Below are 17,343 nucleotides of genomic sequence, written 5' to 3' on the forward strand. Positions count from 1 at the left end.
TAGCGGGGTGAACAGGCTGTTGCTCAGATGGTTGATGTCCTTGATATTTTTGGCCTTCCTGTGACATCGGGTGCAGTAGGTGTCCTGGAGGGCAAGCAGTGTGCCCCTGGTGATGAACTGGGCAGACCGCACCACCCTCTGGAGAGCCCAGCGGTTGCGGGTGGTGTAGTTGCCGTACCAAGTGATGATACAGCCTGACGGGACGCTCTCAATGCTGCATCTGTAAAAGTGTGTAAGGGTCTTAGAGGCCAAGCCAAATTTCCAAAGCCTCCTGAGGTTGAAGAGGCGCTGTTGCGTCACCTTCACCACACTGTGGGTGGACCATTTCAAATTGTCAGTGACGTGTACTCTTGAGGAACTTGAAGCTTTTCACCTTCTCCGCTGCGGCCCCGTCGATGTGGGCTCCCTCTACCGTCTCCTGAAGTCCACGATCAGTTTCTTTGTCTTGTTGACGTTTAGAGGTTATTTTCCTGGCACTACACCAGGGCCCTCACCCCCTCCATGTCGGCTGTCCTGTCATCATTGGTAATCAAATTGTATTAGTCACATGCGCCGAATACAACAGGTGTAGACCTTACAGTGAAATGCTTACTTACAAACCCCTAACAGTGCAGTTTCAAAAAATACTGATAAGAATAAGAGATAAACGGAACAAGTAATTACAGGGCAGCAGTGAAAAATGACAATATATACAGGGGTGTGCCGGTACAGAAGCAATGGGTGGGGGCACTGGTTGGTTGCGGTAGTATGTACATGTAGGTAGAGTTAAAGTGACTATGCATAGATGAAAACAGATTGGCAGTGGGGAGGGAGGGGGGGGGGGGCAATGCAAATAGTCTGGGTAGCCATTTGACTATATGTTCAGGAGTCTTATGGCTTGGGGTAGAAGCTGTTTAGAAGCCTCTTGGACCTAGACTTGGCGCTCCGGTACTGCTTGCCGTGCGGCAACAGAGAGAACAGTCTTTGACTAGGGTGGCTGGAGTCTTTGACAATTTTTATGGCCTTCCTCTGACACTGCCTGATATAGAGGTCCTGGATGGTAGGAAGCTTGGCCCCAGTGATGTACTGGGCCGTTCGCACTACCCTCTGTAGTGCCTTGCAGTCGGAGGCCGAGCAATTGCCATATCAGGCAGTGATGCAAACAGTCAGGTTCCTCTCGATGGTGCAACTATAGAACTTTTTGAGGATCTGAAGACCCATGCCAAATCTTTTCAGTCTCCAGAGGGGGGGATAGGTTTTGTCGTGTCCACTTCACGACTGTCATGGTGTGCTTGGGCCATGTTAGTTTGTTGGTGATGTGGACACCAAGGAACTTGAAGCTCTCAATCTGCTCCACTGCAGCCCTGTCGAGGAGAATGGGGGCGTGCTCGGTCCTCTTTTTCCTGTAGTCCACAATCATCTCCTTTGTCCTGATCATGTTGAGGGAGAGGTTGTTGTCCTGGCACCACACGGCCAGGTCTCTGACCTCCTCCCTAAAGGCTGTCTCGTTGTCGGCGATCAGGCGATCATCAGGTGATCACTGTTGTCATTGGCAAATTTAAGGATGGTTTTGTAGTCGAGCCTGGCCATGCTGTCATGAGTGAACAGGGAGTACAAGGGGGGACTGAGCATGCATCCCTGAAGGGCCCCTGTGTTGAGGATCAGTGTGGCGGATGTGTTGTTACCTACCCTTACCACCCGGGGGCGGCCCGTCAGGAAGTCCAGGATCCAGTTGCAGAGGGAGGTGTTTAGTCCCAGGGTCCTTAGCTTATTGATGAGCTTGGAGGGCACTATGGTGTTGAACACTGAGCTGTAGTCAATTAATAGCATTCTCACAGGTGTTCCTTTTGTCCAGGTGTGAAAGGGCAGTGTGGAGTGCAGTAGAGATTGCATCATCTGTGGATCTGTTGGGGTGGTATGCAAATTGGAGTTATCTTAATGATGCCTACTACTGTTGTGTCGTCTGCTAACTTGATGATTGTGTAGGAGGTGAGCGTGGACTCGCAGTCATGGATGAACAGGGAGTACAGGAGGGGCAGAGCACGCACCCTTGTGGGGCCCCAGTGTTGAGGATAAGCGTAGTGGAGGTGTGGTTTCCTACCTTCACCACCTGGGGGAGGCCCGTCAGGAAGTCCAAGAACCAATTGCACAGGGCAGGGTTCAGACCCAGGGCTACGAGCTTAATTTAAAAAAAAATGTAACCTTTATTTAAATAGGCCATAGTGGTGAAGTAATTACAATATAGCAATTAAACACTGGAGTGATAGATGTGCAGAAGATGAATGTGCAAATAGAGATACTGGGGTGCAAAGGAGCAAAATAAATAAATACAGTATGGGGATGAGGTAGTTGGATGGGCTGTTTACAGATGGGCTATGTACAGGTGCAGTGATCTGTGAGCTGCTCTGACAGCTGGTGCTTAAAGGTAGTGAGGGAGATATGAGTCTCCAGCTTCAGTGATTTTTGCAATTCGTTCCAGTCATTGGCAGCAGAGAACTGGAAGGAAAGGCGGCCAAAGGAGGAATTGGCTTCGGGGGTGACCAGTGAAATTTAGCTGCTGGAGCGCGTGCTACGGGTGGGTGCTGCTATGGTGGCCAGTGAGCTGAGATAAGGTGGGGCTTTACCTAGCAAAGACTTGTAGATGACCTGGAGCCAGTGGGTTTGGCGACGAGTATGAAGTGAGGGCCAGCCAACGAGAGTGTACAGGTCGCAGTAGTGGGTAGTATATGGGGCTTTGGTGACAAAACGGATGGCACTGTGATAGACTGCAGGTGCTGGCAGTGATCGTTTGGAGAGCATGCATTTCGTTTTATAGTTTTACTTGCATTTAAGAGCAGTTGGAGGCCACGGAAGGAGAGTTGTATGGCATTGAAGCTCGTCTGGAGGTTAGTTAACACAGGATCCAAAAAAGGGCCAGAAGTATACAGAATTGTGTCGTCTGCATAGAGGTGGATCAGAGAATCACTAGCAGCAAGAGCGACATCATTGATGTATACAGAGAAGAGAGTCAGCCCGAGAATTGAACCCTGTGGCACCCCCATAGAGCCTGCCAGAGGTCCGGACAACAGGCCCTCCGATTTGGCACACTGAACTCTATCAGAGAAGTAGTTGGTGAACCAGGCGAGGCAGTCATTTGAGAAACCAAGGCTGTTGAGTCTGCCGATAAGAATGTGGTGATTGACAGAGTCGAAAGCCTTGGCCAGGTCGACGAATATGGCTGCCCAGTATTGTCTCTTATCAATGGCGGTTATGATATCGTTTAGGACCTTGAGCGTGGTTGAGGTCCACCCATGACTAGCTCTGAAACCAGATTGCATAGCAGAGAAGGTACGGTAGGATTCAAAATGGTTGGTAATCTTTGTTAACTTGGCTATCGAAGACCTTAGAAAGGCAGTGTAGGATAGATATGTCTGTAGCAGTTTTGGGTCTAGAGTGTCTCCCCCTTTGAAGAGGGGGATGACCGCGGCAGTTTACCAATCTTTGGGTATCTCAGATGATGGGTTGCAACATTTTTGGATAATAATTTGAGAGATTGTCTAACCCGGCTGAATTGTAAGGGTCCAGATTTTGCAGCTCTTTCAGAACATCTATCTGGATTTGGGTGAAGGAGAAATGGGGAGGCTTGGGCGAGTTGCTGTGGGGGTTGCAGGCCAGCTGTAGAATTTTTTAAATTCTCAATTATCGTGGATTTATTGGTGGTGACTGTGTTTCCTAGCCTCAGTGCAGTGGGCAGCTGGGAGGAGGTGCTCTTATTCTCCATGGACTTTACAGTGTCCCTGATCTTTTTTGAGTTTGTGCTAAAGGATGCAAATTTCTGTTTGAAAAAGCTAGCCTTTGCTTTCCTAACGGGCTGTGTATATTGGTTCCTAACTTCCCTGAAAAGTTGCATATGACAGGGGCTATTCGATGCTAATGCAGTACGCCACAGGATGTTTTTGTGCTGGTCAAGGGCAGCCATGTCTGGAGTGAACCAAAGGCTATATCTGTTCCTGGTTCTAATTTTTTTGAATGGGACATGCTTATTTAAGATGGTGAGGAAGGCACTTTTAAAGAATATCCAGGCATCCTCTACTGACGGGATGAGGTCAATATCCTTCCAGGATACCCGGGCCAGGTCATTTAGAAAGGCCTGATCGCTGAAGTTTTTTAGGGAGCGTTTGACAGTGATGAGTGGAGGTCGTTTGACCGCAGACCCATTACGGATGCAGGCAATGAGGCAGTGATCACTGAGATCTTGGTTGAAGACAGCAGAGGTGTATTTGGAGGGCAAGTTGGTTAGGGTGATATTTATGAGGGTGCCCGTGTTTACGGATTTAGGGTTGTACCTGGTAGGTTCATTGATATTTTGTGTGAGATTGAGGGCATCAAGTTTAGATTGTAGGATGGCTGGGGTGTTAACCATGTCCCAGTTTAGGTCACCTAGCAGCACGAGCTCTGAAGATAGATGGTGGGCAATCAATTCACATATGGTGTACAGGGCACAGCTGGGGGCAGAGGGTGGTCTATAGCAAGCGGCAAAAGTGAGAGACTTGTTTATGGAAAGGTGAATTTTTAGAAGTAGAAGCTCCAATTGTTTGGGTACAGACCTGGATAGTAAGACAGAACTCTGCAGGCTATCTCTGCAGTAGATTGCAGCTCTGCCCCCTTTGGCAGTTCTATCTGGTTGGAAAATGTTGTAGTTGGGATAGAAATTTCAGGGTTTTTGGTGGTCTTCCTAAACCAGGATTCAGACACAGCTAGGACATCGCTGTTGGCAGAGTGTGCTAATCAGTGAATTAAACAAACTTAGGGAGGAGGCTTCTAATGTTAACGTGCATGAAACCAAGGCTTTTATGGTTACAGAAGTCAACAAATGAGAGCACCTGGGGAATGGGAGTGGAGCTAGGCACTGCAGGGCCTGGATTAACCTCTACATCACCAGAGGAACAGAGGAGGAGTAGGATAAGGGTACAGCTAAAGGTTATAAGAACTGGTCGTCTAGTACGTTCGGAACCGAGAGTAAAAGGAACAGGTTTGAGGACGCAGATAGGGATACAGTCTGGGCCAACAGCCTTGCGAGGGTTAACACACTTAAATGTCTTACTCTGGGAGAAGAGCCCAAATTCAGGGGGTTGAATACTTATCTAATCAAGATATATTAGTGTTTTATTTTATTATTATTTTTTACAAATGTTCTTTTTGACAGAGGATTTTGTGCAGATTGTTGAAAAAATGACAAATCCATGATAATCCCATTTTGTAACACAACAAAATTTGGACAATGTCAAGGGGTGTGAATACTTTCTGAAGGCACTGAATAGGGCTTTGCTTGAGAAATTTGGGCTGAGGTGATAGGGGAAGAATATAGACGTTTTATACTATACTTGCCTGCAGTGCAGAAAATCCTAAATGTTTTTAAATGTATATTTGTCAACTGTCCACAGGCCTCTGACCTATCTTCCCCTATGCAAATAAAGACTGAGGGGAAGGTTATTTGACACTCAAAATGTATCTACCGTCACGTGAGAACAAGTAACGTGACATAAAGCCACCGAATGGGAAGTGCTCTCAGTACTACCCAAATAATTTCACCAAAGACAGGGAGGGGTGTAATCATTTGTTTAGACCATAGCAAACGGAAAAAGTTCAGCAACGAAAACGTGAGTTTCTATTGGACACATTCTCATGATCCCGCCCCATTTGATTATGTTTAAGAAACGTTTTGCAACAGAATTGGCGAAATGAATACGCTCCAGTACGGTATGTTTAGAAACTTTGTGACTTCCCGGTGAAAATTTGTTTGACGCTGTTTGTTCTGGTCTGTCACCTTGAGCCAACTCTCACAAGCGGCCAACACAAAAGTTTTCGATTGAGCTGGACAGATTGAAGGAAACAGGTAAAATCGTATATTTCCTACCTGCTTTCACAAAGGATAGATTCGTGTGTGGTCGGTCAATCTACAAAGTTGGACATTATGTAGTTTAGTGGGCTATTTGAGTTGCTGACATTGGAAATATCTAGCCTTATATGTTAATTGAGTTTTATATTGTATCTGTGGTAACTTGCATGGAAACGTTGTGGCAAAACGGGATCAGCTTTTTTAGTTTTTGACAGACAAGAGAGGGGTGGGCAACGTTTGCCAACTTGGACAGATACAGTGTTGCAAACAACAATGTCTCGTGATTACATATGCAACTCTCCCAGCGAAATTAATACATTTTAATTTGATTGACGCTGGACGAATGTGCGGCTTTTTGATTTTGTGAGCCTTTTCTGGCAAAGCGAAACCAAACCTATCACCGTTCTAACATTTTTTTTCTCACCTTTATTTAACCAGGTAGGCTAGTTGAGAACAAGTTCTCATTTGCAACTGCGACCTGGCCAAGATAAAGCGTAGCAATTCGACACATGCAACAACACAGAGTTACACATGGAATAAACAAAACATAGTCAATAATACAGTAGAACAAAAGAAAACAAAAAGTCTATATACAGTGAGTGCAAATGAGGTAAGTTAAGGCAATAAATAGGCCATGGAGGCGAAGTAATTACAATACTGGAATGGTAGATGTGTAGAAGATGAATGTGCAAGTAGAGATACTGGGGTGCAAAGTAGCAAGATAAATAAATAAATACTGTATGAGGTAGGTAGATAGATGGGCTATGTGCAGTGATCTGTGAGCTGCTCTGACAGCTGGTGCTTAAAGCTAGTGAGGAAGATATGTCTCCAGCTTCAGAGATTTTTGCAGTTTGTTCCAGACATTGGCAGCAGAGAACTGGAAGTAAAGACGACCAAAGGAGGAATTGGTTTTGTGGGTGACCAGTGAGATATACCTGCTGGAGCGCGTGCTACGAGTGGGTGCTGCTATGGTGACCAGTGAGCTGAGATAAGGCGGGGCTTTACCTAGCAAAGACTTGTAGATGACCTGGAGCCAGTGGGTTTGGCAAAGCGAGGGCCAACCAACGAGAGCGTACAGGTCGCAATGGTGGGTTGTGTATGGGGCTTTGGTGACAAAACGGATGGCACTGTGATAGACTGCATCCAGATTGTTGAGTAGAGTGTTGGAGGCTATTTTTATAGATGACATCAGGATGGTCAGTTTTACGAGGGTATGTTTGGCAGCATGAGTGAAGGATGCTTTGTTGCGATTATAGGAAGCCAATTCTAGATTTAACTTTGGATTGGAGATGTTTGATGTGAGTCTGGAAGGAGAGTTTCCAGTCTAACCAGACACCTAGGTAGTTGTCCACGTTTTCTAAGTCGGAGCCGTCCAGAGTAGTGATGCAGGTGCGGGCAGTGATCGGTTGAATAGCATGCATTTAGTTTCCCCTGCGTTTTAAGTGCAGTTGGAGGCCACAGAAGGAGAGTTGTATAGCATTGAAGCTTCTGTTCATCTACTATCTATTTAGTCATCTATTAATAGCTAGTAGTTCGTCTATCAATGTCAAGATAGTTATTTATTTTTATAAATACATTTCATGCAATTATACAATACTTTATGACTAGAGGCATTAGCAGAATATTTTTTTAATCTGCCGAATTATAGGGAAGCTGAACCTGACAAATGGATCAATATAAACATACAATACGACAAGGGAAGACAAATGGAATATTTCATCCATCTAAACTGGAGGAGGAAATTGTCCAAAAACAAACTTTTAAGTGGTACTGACCCAACAATGATCGAGTGGTTGGGGATATTGATGATGCTCTCTGTTGGTGCCAATAAAATAGACTATACTGTTGTTCACTCAGTTAAATTGAGAATTTTTATATCTAAAAGACAGAACATTCTTTTCATTTTCTTCCCTTTACAGCAATAACCATTTTCATATTGCGTTATGCCTGGCTGATCCTCTACTGTTCACTGAACGCAACTCAACAATCATGTATTTGGTCTTTGCTGCGTGCGTTGCCTTTCCTTACGACTGTCAGCAATGCGATTTTAAAACAATCCATAACTTATTTTTTTAAGGAAGCTAATGATCCACTGTGGCCAAATAATGCTTTAGTAGCCTATTTAGAATGGTTTTATAGGAAAAGGCTCATTTGAATAAATAATTTTGGAGATTATTTATCTTTGTATTGAATTGTTGTGTCCGTGTATTTTCTTATCGGGAATATCATGGATCGTAGCCTGTATATCACGTGGTGCAATCAGTGTTTTCATGAGACAAGTGCACGGGTCTCTTCCCTCTGTCCTATCAAGGGACACAGACCCTGTCATCTGATTTAGACTCCTCACACCAGTTTGTTGTGCCACAGTGAACACAAATTATTTTAGAAATGTCCAATCTTTTAAACACTCTCACATATGAAGACCTAAAGCTCATCTGTATTGACAATCAGATGTGTGCTTTAATGGATATCAACAATGATTCTGGGGGTTCTTAATGAGTAGCTATTAATCCTGGACTCAATTGGAACCCTGTTGGTATTTACAGCGTTGAAATGGCAGATAAGTAGGAGGGACACACAATAGAGACTATTTTATTACCATTCTTTCTTCATGGTTATATTGTATTTTACAGACCTGCCCACTAGCAGTCAAATCCTTGTTTCCTCCATCCTTGTTTCCTCCATCCCTCGCCTCTTTCAAAGCACATCGGAGGAGGAGGAGGCCTGAGGGGAGGAACCTTCAATCCTCTCACCCAATGTGCTTTGAGATGGTGAGGAATGAAGGAAACAAGGAAAGAGGATTTGACGGCTAGTAAAGTTTTTAGTCAGTACATTCCTGCATGTACTGTTGAAGTCGGAAATATGCATACACTTAGGTTGGAGTGATTAAAACTCGTTTTTCTTGTTAACAAACTATAGTTTTGGCAAGTCGGTTAGGACATCTACTGTGTGCATGACACAAGTCATTTTTCCAACAATTGTTTACAGATTATTTCACTCATAATTCACTGTATTACAATTCCAGTGGGTCAGAAGTTTACATACACTAAGTTGACTGTGCCTTTAAACAGCTTGGAAAATTCCAGAAAAGGATGTAGTGGCTTTAGAAGCTTCTGATAGGCTTATTGACATCATTTGAGTCAATTGGAGGTGTATCTGTGGATGTATTTCAAGGCCTACCTTCAAATGTAGTGCCTCTTTGCTTGACATCATGAGAAAATCAAAAAGAAATCAGCCAAGACCTCAGAAAAAAAATTGTAGACCTCCACAAGTCTGGTTCATCCTTGGGAGCAATTTCCAAACGCCTGAAGGTACCATGTTCATCTATACAAACAATAGTACGCAAGTATAAACACCATGGGACAATGCAGCCATCATACCGCTCAGGAAGGAGACACATTCTGTCTCCTAGAGATGAATGCACTTTGGTGTGAAAAGTGCAAATCCATCCCAGAACAACAGCAAAGGACCTCGTGAAAATGCTGGAGGAAACGGGGTCAAAAGTATCTATATCCACAGTAAAACGAGTCCTATATCGCCATAACCTGAAAGGCCGCTCGGCAAGGAAGAAGCCACTGCTCCAAAACTGCCATAAAAAAGTCAGACTACGGTTTGCAACTGCACATGGAGACAAAGATCATACTTTTTGGAGAAATGTCCTCTGGTCTGATGAAACAAAACTAGAACTGTTTGGCCATAATGACCATCGTTATGTTTGGAGGAAAAAAGGGGAGGCTTGCAAGCCAAAGAACACCTTCAACTGTGAAGCTCAGGGTGGGGCAGTATCATGTTGTGGGGGTGCTTTGCTGCAGGAGGGACTAGTGCACTTCACAAAAGAGATGGCATCATGAGGTAGAACAATTATGTGGATAGCAACATCTCAAGACATCAGTCAGGAAGTTAAAGCTTGGTCGCATATAGGTCTTCCAAATGGACAATGACCCCAAGCATACTTCCAAAGTTGTGGCAAAATGGACAACAATGTCAAGGTATTGGAGTGGCCATCACAAAGCCTCAATCCTATAGAAAATTAGTGGGCAGAACTGAAAAAGCGTGTGCGAGCAAGGAGGCATACAAACCTGACTCAGTTACACCAGCTCTGTCAGGAGGAATGGGCCAAAATTCACAACTTATTGTGGAAGGCTACCCAAAACGTTTGACCCAAGTCAATCAATTTAAAGGCAATGCTACCAAATACTAATTGAGTGTATGTAAACTTCTGACCCACTGGGAATGTGATGAAAGAAATAAAAGCTGAAATAAATAATTTTCTCTACTATTATTCTGACATTTCACATTCTTAAAATAAAGTGGGGATCCCAACTGACCGAAGACAGGGAATTTTTACTAGGATTAAATGTCAGGAATTGTGAAACTGAGTATAAATGTATTTGGCTAAGGTGTATGTAAACTTTCGACTTCAACTGTACATATCAACCACAATTACCTTGTACCCCTGCACATCGACTCGGTACTGGTACCCTGTGAAATGAAGACAGGAAGCAAGGATTTGACTGCTGGTTGGTGGGTAAAATGCAATGTAACCGTAAACAAAGCGTAGTGATTCAAAAGTATTAATTAAATTGTTGTGACTATCTTAAATAGAAATGGAGAAATATACCTGTCAGGATTGATGGATGTATTAATAGATTACTTTAGATGAATAAAATTAGGTTACGGGTGAACTGCTATTTTGAAGGAACAGGAAGTGTTTGTTTGCATTTGGCTAGTGACAGACATTCCACATTTAACCCAACCCAATTGTGAAATTCTAAATATCAAGTGTTTATATGCCAAAAACTGGAACAAACATTTTAAAAAAAAATAATAATAATCAATTGGCCAAAAAATGTACACGGATGATCTTGGTTCAGTCTCTCCCCAGTCTAAATGTCTATGGTTTAACCTATTTTAGTGACCCACATCAAGGGTGCTGTATTGACGCCTTTGCACTGACTTGTGGTCAGAATTTAATTCGTTGTGAAGTGCAGCTTGAGTGGAAATTCCACTGTCGCAATTCATGTGACTTTTTCAGTTAGTCATAGGGGGAAGAATGCACTTTGTCTTTCCCTTATCTGCAACTGTCAGCGGTCACCTGATTTTTGAAGCAACCGCCATACACTAATACCATTTCTCTCACCTTATCCTTCACTACTTTTATCTATTCACTGATTCTATCCTATCTCCTTTCCATCTCCCTGTCTCTTTACCTTCTTACTCTCCCCCCTTTTCCCTCTCCCTCCAGGCCTATCTCTAGGTGGCGATGGGTTCTATGTTCCGCAGTGAGGAGGTGTGCCTGGTGCAGCTCTTCCTCCAGTCTGGTTCAGCCTACAACTGTGTCAGTGAACTGGGAGAACTGGGCCTGGTTGAGTTCAGAGATGTGAGTTCTGTTCTCACAAGACAAACGAGGTCAAGGATCTTCACTAAGAATGACTGTCTCAGAAACCGTAGCTGTAACTAATGTCTCTACCATCTTGCTGTTAAGTTTGAAATTAGCGACATTAGCTGACGTGAAGTAAAGCCTCGTGTGAGTAACTTATGAGTAACTAACTGTGTCTGTTGTACTCTTCCCTCTGTGGTGAATCAGTTGAACCCCAACGTCAACTCCTTCCAGAGGAAGTTTGTGGGGGAGGTGAGACGATGTGAGGAACTGGAGAAAACCTTCTGTAAGTATCTAGATCCCTCACTATCGGCTCCTAAAACGAGGCCTCTCATTAAAGCTATCCTAATACAAGAAAATGATGTTTGACAGTTGTCTCCTATGCATTTGACTTTCTCTCCTTACATCTCTCCCTCCATCTCTCTCTTTTCATCCTTCTCTCCACTCAGCGTTCCTGGAGCAGGAGATCAATCGGTCTCTGTGGCCCCCCCTCCATGGCCCCCTCCCTTCCCCCTGCCCGACACCCTCAGCCCCCCAGCCCAGAGACCTACTCACCATTGAGGAAGAGAGTGAGAGGCTGGCCAGGGAGCTCAAAGAGGTGTCCAGGAACAGAGACAGTCTCAGAGCCCAGATGACCCAGCTCAGCCAATACAAAGGGGTTCTCACCCAGACCCACTCCCTCACTTCCTCACAGGTCAGAACTACACCACCCAGACCCACTCCCTCAGAACTACAACTACTGTTTGGATGTATTAAAGTGGAGAACTACAATCTCATGACTCTTTTTATTGTTCCCTCTCACAGGGTCCGCCGCCTCCACTGGAAACAGTAGGCATATTGGAGCCTAACCGACAGGATGTCCACCTCAGGTCAACCTCATTGGTCAAAGCGATTGCCAGTGTCTTTCCACTTATTTTTTTACATTGGCTCTGGACAATGACTGATTTCCATATTCCAGTTGGTCAACATCCTCTTTATGCCAACTTACCTTGTTTTGTTTATTTCTCCCATCCCTCTCTCGTTTTCAGTTTTGTGGCCGGTGTGGTCCACCCCTGGAAAGTCCCTTCGTTCGAGCGATTGCTATGGCGAGCGTGCCGTGGTTACATCATCGTGGACTTCAGAGAGATGGAGGAGCAACTAGAGCATCCTGTCACGGTGAGGAGAGGAAGAAAGGAAGAGGAGCTCTATAGTAAAAGTAGAGTAGCAAGTAAGATGGTCAGTGAGTCAACGCTTCTAATATGTGATGGCAGGGGGAGATGCAGTGGACGGTGTTCCTCATATCCTACTGGGGAGATCAGATCGGACAGAAGGTCAAGAAGATCTGTGATTGGTGAGTAAACCTGTCCACTTCTCCTTCGTTGTGATATTTGACACATTGCAGTGGTTCATGTAAATGCTTGTTTAATGACCCATGTCTTTCTTGCACCTCCTCAATAACTTGCATTCCCAGCTTCCACACACAGACATTTGTGTACCCCGACAGCCCCACAGAGAGAGAGGAGATTCTCCAGGGACTGCAGGGCAGAATTGAAGACATCAAATCTGTAAGGCAGACTACCACTGTATAAAACGCATTAATCTTCATCTGTGTGGCTGTATCTCCAACTTCAATAAGAATCACATTGGGAACAGCAAACAGTGAGCGAACATTTACTTTTAAAGTTGCCTCACACTCCATCTCTAATCCATCCCTCGTCCTCCTTCACCCCCTCCCTCCTACCCCAGGTCCTGTCCCAGACAGAGCACTACCTCCAGCAGCTGTTGGTGCGTGCTGTAGCTGTGCTGCCCCAGTGGAAGGTGCGGGTCCAGAAGTCTAAGGCTGTCCAGGCTGTGCTGAACCTCTGCAGCCCCTCCGTCACCGACAAGTGTCTGATCGCTGAAGCCTGGTGTCCCGTCAGCAAGCTGCCTGAACTACAGAGTGCCCTGAGAGAAGGAGGGGTGAGGGGAGAGAGAGAAGGGGAGATTGAGTAACCAAGCAAGATGCAAGGCAACAAGAGAGGGTTGTCTTTGGTCATGCTGTTTAAACTGAGGAATGGATGTCATTTTTCAACGTACCCCAAAAGTGTGTGACTTTAAGCCCCTTCATTTTCTCTCTGGCTCTCCCCCTATCAGAGGAAGAGTGGCAGTGGGATGGACTCGTTCTACAACCGCCTCCCATGCTCCACCCCTCCTCCCACCCTGTTCCCTACCAACTCCTTCACGGCCGGCTTCCAGAGCATCGTAGAGGCTTATGGAGTGGCCAGTTACCGTGAGGTTAACCCAGGTATCAATCAATACATGTATCACTTCAAACTGCCAACAGACCAACCCAGGGAAGAACCACCTCTAGTATATGTAAATGATCAGTAATATTATCTCTCGTTCTCTCGCTCAACCCTCTTATTCCCGTTCTCCATAGCCGTGTACACCATCATCACGTTCCCCTTCCTGTTTGCGGTGATGTTTGGGGACGTCGGTCACGGCCTGCTGATGTTCCTGGCTGCCCTCTGGATGGTCCTGGAGGAGAAGGACCCCAAACTCCGGAACAACACCAATGAGGTTGCACACACATGCGTCACACTCTTTCATACACACACTTTAAATTGAGAGAGTGACAATTCTACTGATTGAGAGGAACAGTCCTAATATAACGTCTCTGTGTGGTTTAGATCTGGCGGATGATGTTTGGAGGACGCTATCTGATCCTGTTGATGGGACTGTTCTCTGTCTACACTGGGGCCATCTACAACGAGTGTTTCAGCAGAGGACTCAGCCCCTTCAGCTCCGGCTGGCACGTACGACCCATGTTCGATAGCGGAGAGTGGAGGTAAGGACACATGCCGCATCACTCACACCTGCGTAACAGCTCCACAATCCTTTTTCTCATTGTCCCTGTATGTTTTTAAAATATTTGAGTTCTGTATCTCTCTCTTGCTCAGTTCAGCAACTCTTAAAGGGAACAACTTCCTGTCCCTGGACCCGAACATCACTGGGGTTTTTACAGGACCCTATCCTTTTGGCATCGACCCGGTATGGAAATCCAGCGCTCTCTCTCTCGCGCTCTCTCTCTCGCGCTCTCTCTCTCGCGCTCTCTCTCTCGCGCTCTCTCTCTCGCGCTCTCTCTCTCGCGCTCTCTCTCTCGCGCTCTCTCTCTCGCGCTCTCTCTCACTCTCGCGCTCTCTCTCGCTCTCTTCTTCCTGTGATTGTTTCCATGACTCAGTTATAATGAGTAACTGTGCTGTGTGGTCCTCAGATCTGGGGTCTGTCCAACAACCACCTGACATTCCTTAACTCCTACAAGATGAAGATGTCCGTCATCATCGGGGTGATCCACATGACCTTCGGAGTCTGTCTGTCCTTCTTCAACTACAAGTGAAGGAACATTGCGTTAGTTTGTGTGTGTATTGAAATGCAAGGGACTATCGCTGTAATCTACTAATTTTCTCACCGTCCCTCTCCTGCTATCCCTACTCTCTCTCTACTCAAACCAATACTTTGCCTATGCATTCCTTTCTCTTAAACCTATGATTCCCTCTACCCACCCACCTCTTTGGCTCTCTTTTCATCCCTTTCTCTCTACCCATCCTTCTCTCTCCCATCCCTCTCTCTCTCTCGCTCCAGACACTTCAACCAGTTGAGCAGTGTATTCCTGGTACTGATCCCAGAGCTGTTCTTCATGCTGTGTCTGTTTGGTTACCTGGTCTTCATGGTCATCTTCAAGTGGCTGGCCTTTGACACGGCCCACTCTAACTTCACCCCCAGCATCCTCATCCACTTCATAGACATGTTCCTATTCACAGTGAACAAGGATAACCCGCCCCTCTACAAAGGACAGGTGTGTGTGTTTTGTAGGGAAACCTCCCACTGTTTGGGACGATTACAGTATATGTATGGAACGGCACACAACGGGCTCACTACAAGATACTTGTTTAAAGTATGCTTAATGTTTGCTGAGTCCTTGAAAACATAATATTTAGGAAAACAATGGTATGGTAGCATGCTCACCCCTGAGTACAACCTGCCACTATGTGGTGATGTTCTAACTCCCGCTCTCTGCACTGTAGATGGTGGTGCAGAAGGTCCTGGTGATACTGGCGCTGTGTTCTGTTCCAGTCCTACTGCTGGGGAAACCCATCCATCAATACATCACACACAAGAGGAACCACTGGCACATGGTGAGCAACTTGACTCTGGCTGAGCTTTTGCTAAGTGTATTGATTTTATTGTAAGTATCTAGCATCACTTTGTTTCTTCTGTATGTGAGTTGGTCTGGTGTGATTGTGTGTCCTCCAGGCAGGAGAGAGCCGCCCCCTGTTAGCTGAGAACAATTCCATCAACGCTCATCAGGGAGAGGTGGAGACCGGGAGTCACAGAGAGGAGGTGGAAAGGGGGCCTTATCACATTGTTACCTATGCTAGCTCTATTCCTGTGTTCGCAGAGGCTTAGCTAGTGACACGTTTAACGTATTACTCAGTCAGCCAACTTTTCACCCCCCTTTAAAAAAAAAAAAAAAAAATAGCACATTCTCTGTGTCTGTAGGAGTTTGATGCTGCTGATGTGTTCATGCACCAGGCCATCCACACCATAGAGTACTGTCTAGGCTGCATCTCCAACACGGCCTCTTACCTACGACTGTGGGCCCTGAGTCTTGCACATGCACGTGAGTCACACACACACACACACACCCTCGTTCTCCACTGATTTCTAGTGACTCACCACAAACTGACTCATATTTTTAAATAGTACTAACTCGCTGTAGCTCCTATTTCGTGTGTTCCCCCTCTGTCCCTCCAGAGCTGTCAGAGGTGCTCTGGGTGATGGTGATGCGTATCGCCCTAAACGGGCAAGGCTACATGGGATCTGTGGTCCTGTTTGTAGTCTTTTCCTTCTTCGCTGTGCTGACAGTCTCCATCCTCCTGGTCATGGAGGGCCTGTCTGCCTTCCTGCATGCCTTACGTCTGCACTGGTAAGAGATTGGGGGATGGAGGGAGATGGTTGGGGGGGAAAGACAGAATGAGTGAACGAGAGGAGTGTGTGACGAAGATTGGAGTTAATATATTATGTGCAATATTGTCTGTTGATTTTTCTTTGTTTGTCTCCTAGGGTGGAGTTCCAGAATAAGTTCTACAGCGGAACAGGCTACAAGCTGAACCCTTTCGCCTTCTCTTCCCTAATCAATGCCTCGTCCGCTATGTGATCAATTTATTGACAGTTTTAAATGTTTGCCAAATGGTTATGTTAATTATTCAATCAGTCACTTGCTCTGCACCTATCGCTCCCCTGCACATTTGAGAATGATTGCTCTCTTTTATTGAAAGCTTGGTGTTTGAAGAACTTGTTCAATGTCCAAGAATGCATTGAGGACTTTGCAATGTTATTGATTGTTTATGTGCCCATTTCAGCATGCATGTTGTGTGATCAGAATATCTATGTTGTTCCTTCTATGGACTGACCATGTGTTGCTTCCAGTGATGTACATTTAGATAATACATGTTTTTTTATCATTCACATTCTCTTAGTTTATCATTCTAAGCATGATTTGAAAACTGTTGTAATTTCTTCATAGTGTTTGTTTGAATAACTCAGGAAATGGTTGCTATTGACTTTCACACATGATGAAAGTGATCTCAGTCTATAAAGGACACCGGTTGTCGTAACACATCTGGTCTGAAAGAGAATCAAAGTAGACATGATGGTTGCTCTGCTTTTGTTTTTGGTCATGTGAGGGACCCTTCATGGTAATCAACACCTCCAGTTTCTTATGTCTAGTTGGACACGGTTAATGATTATGGAAAGGAAACTTGTCAACTATGTCATTCACATTATGTCTGATATGTGCAGAGAACCATCTGAAAGAAGATCAATGTTTTTCCAAAGATAAACTTGATTTGTGTGCCTTTGAGCCCATCTATTTTTTTTAAATGTTTGTAATCAGGCCTTATCTGTTCATTAGTCACTAAGACTGCTCATGGAACATATTCAAGCCTTTAGGAACAACTGTTAGTCTGCCGCATTCTCTGTATCCTGGTTCACATCATGCTGTCTTTGTTTTTACTATCAGTGTGATAAACTCTATGGCTGAAATAAAATTGAAGCTGTTTTTTTTTCTTACAGTTCTTGTGTGGGT

General features: G+C 45.0%; 1 protein-coding gene across 2 annotated transcripts; it reads left to right on the forward strand.

Annotated features, from left to right (window-relative positions):
* The first annotated feature begins 5,593 nt into the window (after positions 1 to 5,593).
* LOC112256145 (V-type proton ATPase 116 kDa subunit a3) lies at positions 5,594 to 17,329 on the forward strand. 2 transcript variants are annotated; one of them, XM_024429165.2, is made up of 20 exons: positions 5,594 to 5,618; positions 11,103 to 11,237; positions 11,445 to 11,523; positions 11,687 to 11,931; positions 12,042 to 12,106; positions 12,266 to 12,392; positions 12,488 to 12,567; positions 12,688 to 12,781; positions 12,963 to 13,175; positions 13,350 to 13,500; positions 13,636 to 13,775; positions 13,886 to 14,043; positions 14,156 to 14,246; positions 14,470 to 14,588; positions 14,838 to 15,051; positions 15,281 to 15,391; positions 15,510 to 15,596; positions 15,756 to 15,876; positions 16,011 to 16,182; positions 16,320 to 17,329. In XM_024429165.2, the coding sequence occupies exons 2-20, from the start codon at positions 11,121 to 11,123 to the stop codon at positions 16,411 to 16,413; spliced, it is 2,478 nt and encodes an 825-aa protein (XP_024284933.1). In that variant the 5' UTR covers positions 5,594 to 5,618; positions 11,103 to 11,120; the 3' UTR covers positions 16,414 to 17,329. The 2 variants fall into 2 exon arrangements, with proteins under 2 accessions (XP_024284933.1, XP_024284932.1); XM_024429164.2 differs by lacking the exon at positions 5,594 to 5,618 and adding an exon at positions 5,725 to 5,854.
* Positions 17,330 to 17,343: the final 14 nt, after the last annotated feature.

Source organism: Oncorhynchus tshawytscha, linkage group LG08 (genome assembly GCF_018296145.1).
Source record: "Oncorhynchus tshawytscha isolate Ot180627B linkage group LG08, Otsh_v2.0, whole genome shotgun sequence".
Classification (NCBI taxonomy): domain Eukaryota; kingdom Metazoa; phylum Chordata; class Actinopteri; order Salmoniformes; family Salmonidae; genus Oncorhynchus; species Oncorhynchus tshawytscha.

Coding starts and splice junctions, on each gene's coding strand:
- LOC112256145 (XM_024429165.2), top strand. CDS start 11,121: ATGGGTTCTATGTTCCGCAGTGAGGAGGTGTGCCTGGTGCAGCTCTTC. Junction 15,052..15,280: donor CGCCCCTCTACAAAGGACAG/GTGTGTGTGTTT, acceptor TCTGCACTGTAG/ATGGTGGTGCAGAAGGTCCT. Junction 16,183..16,319: donor CATGCCTTACGTCTGCACTG/GTAAGAGATTGG, acceptor TTTGTCTCCTAG/GGTGGAGTTCCAGAATAAGT.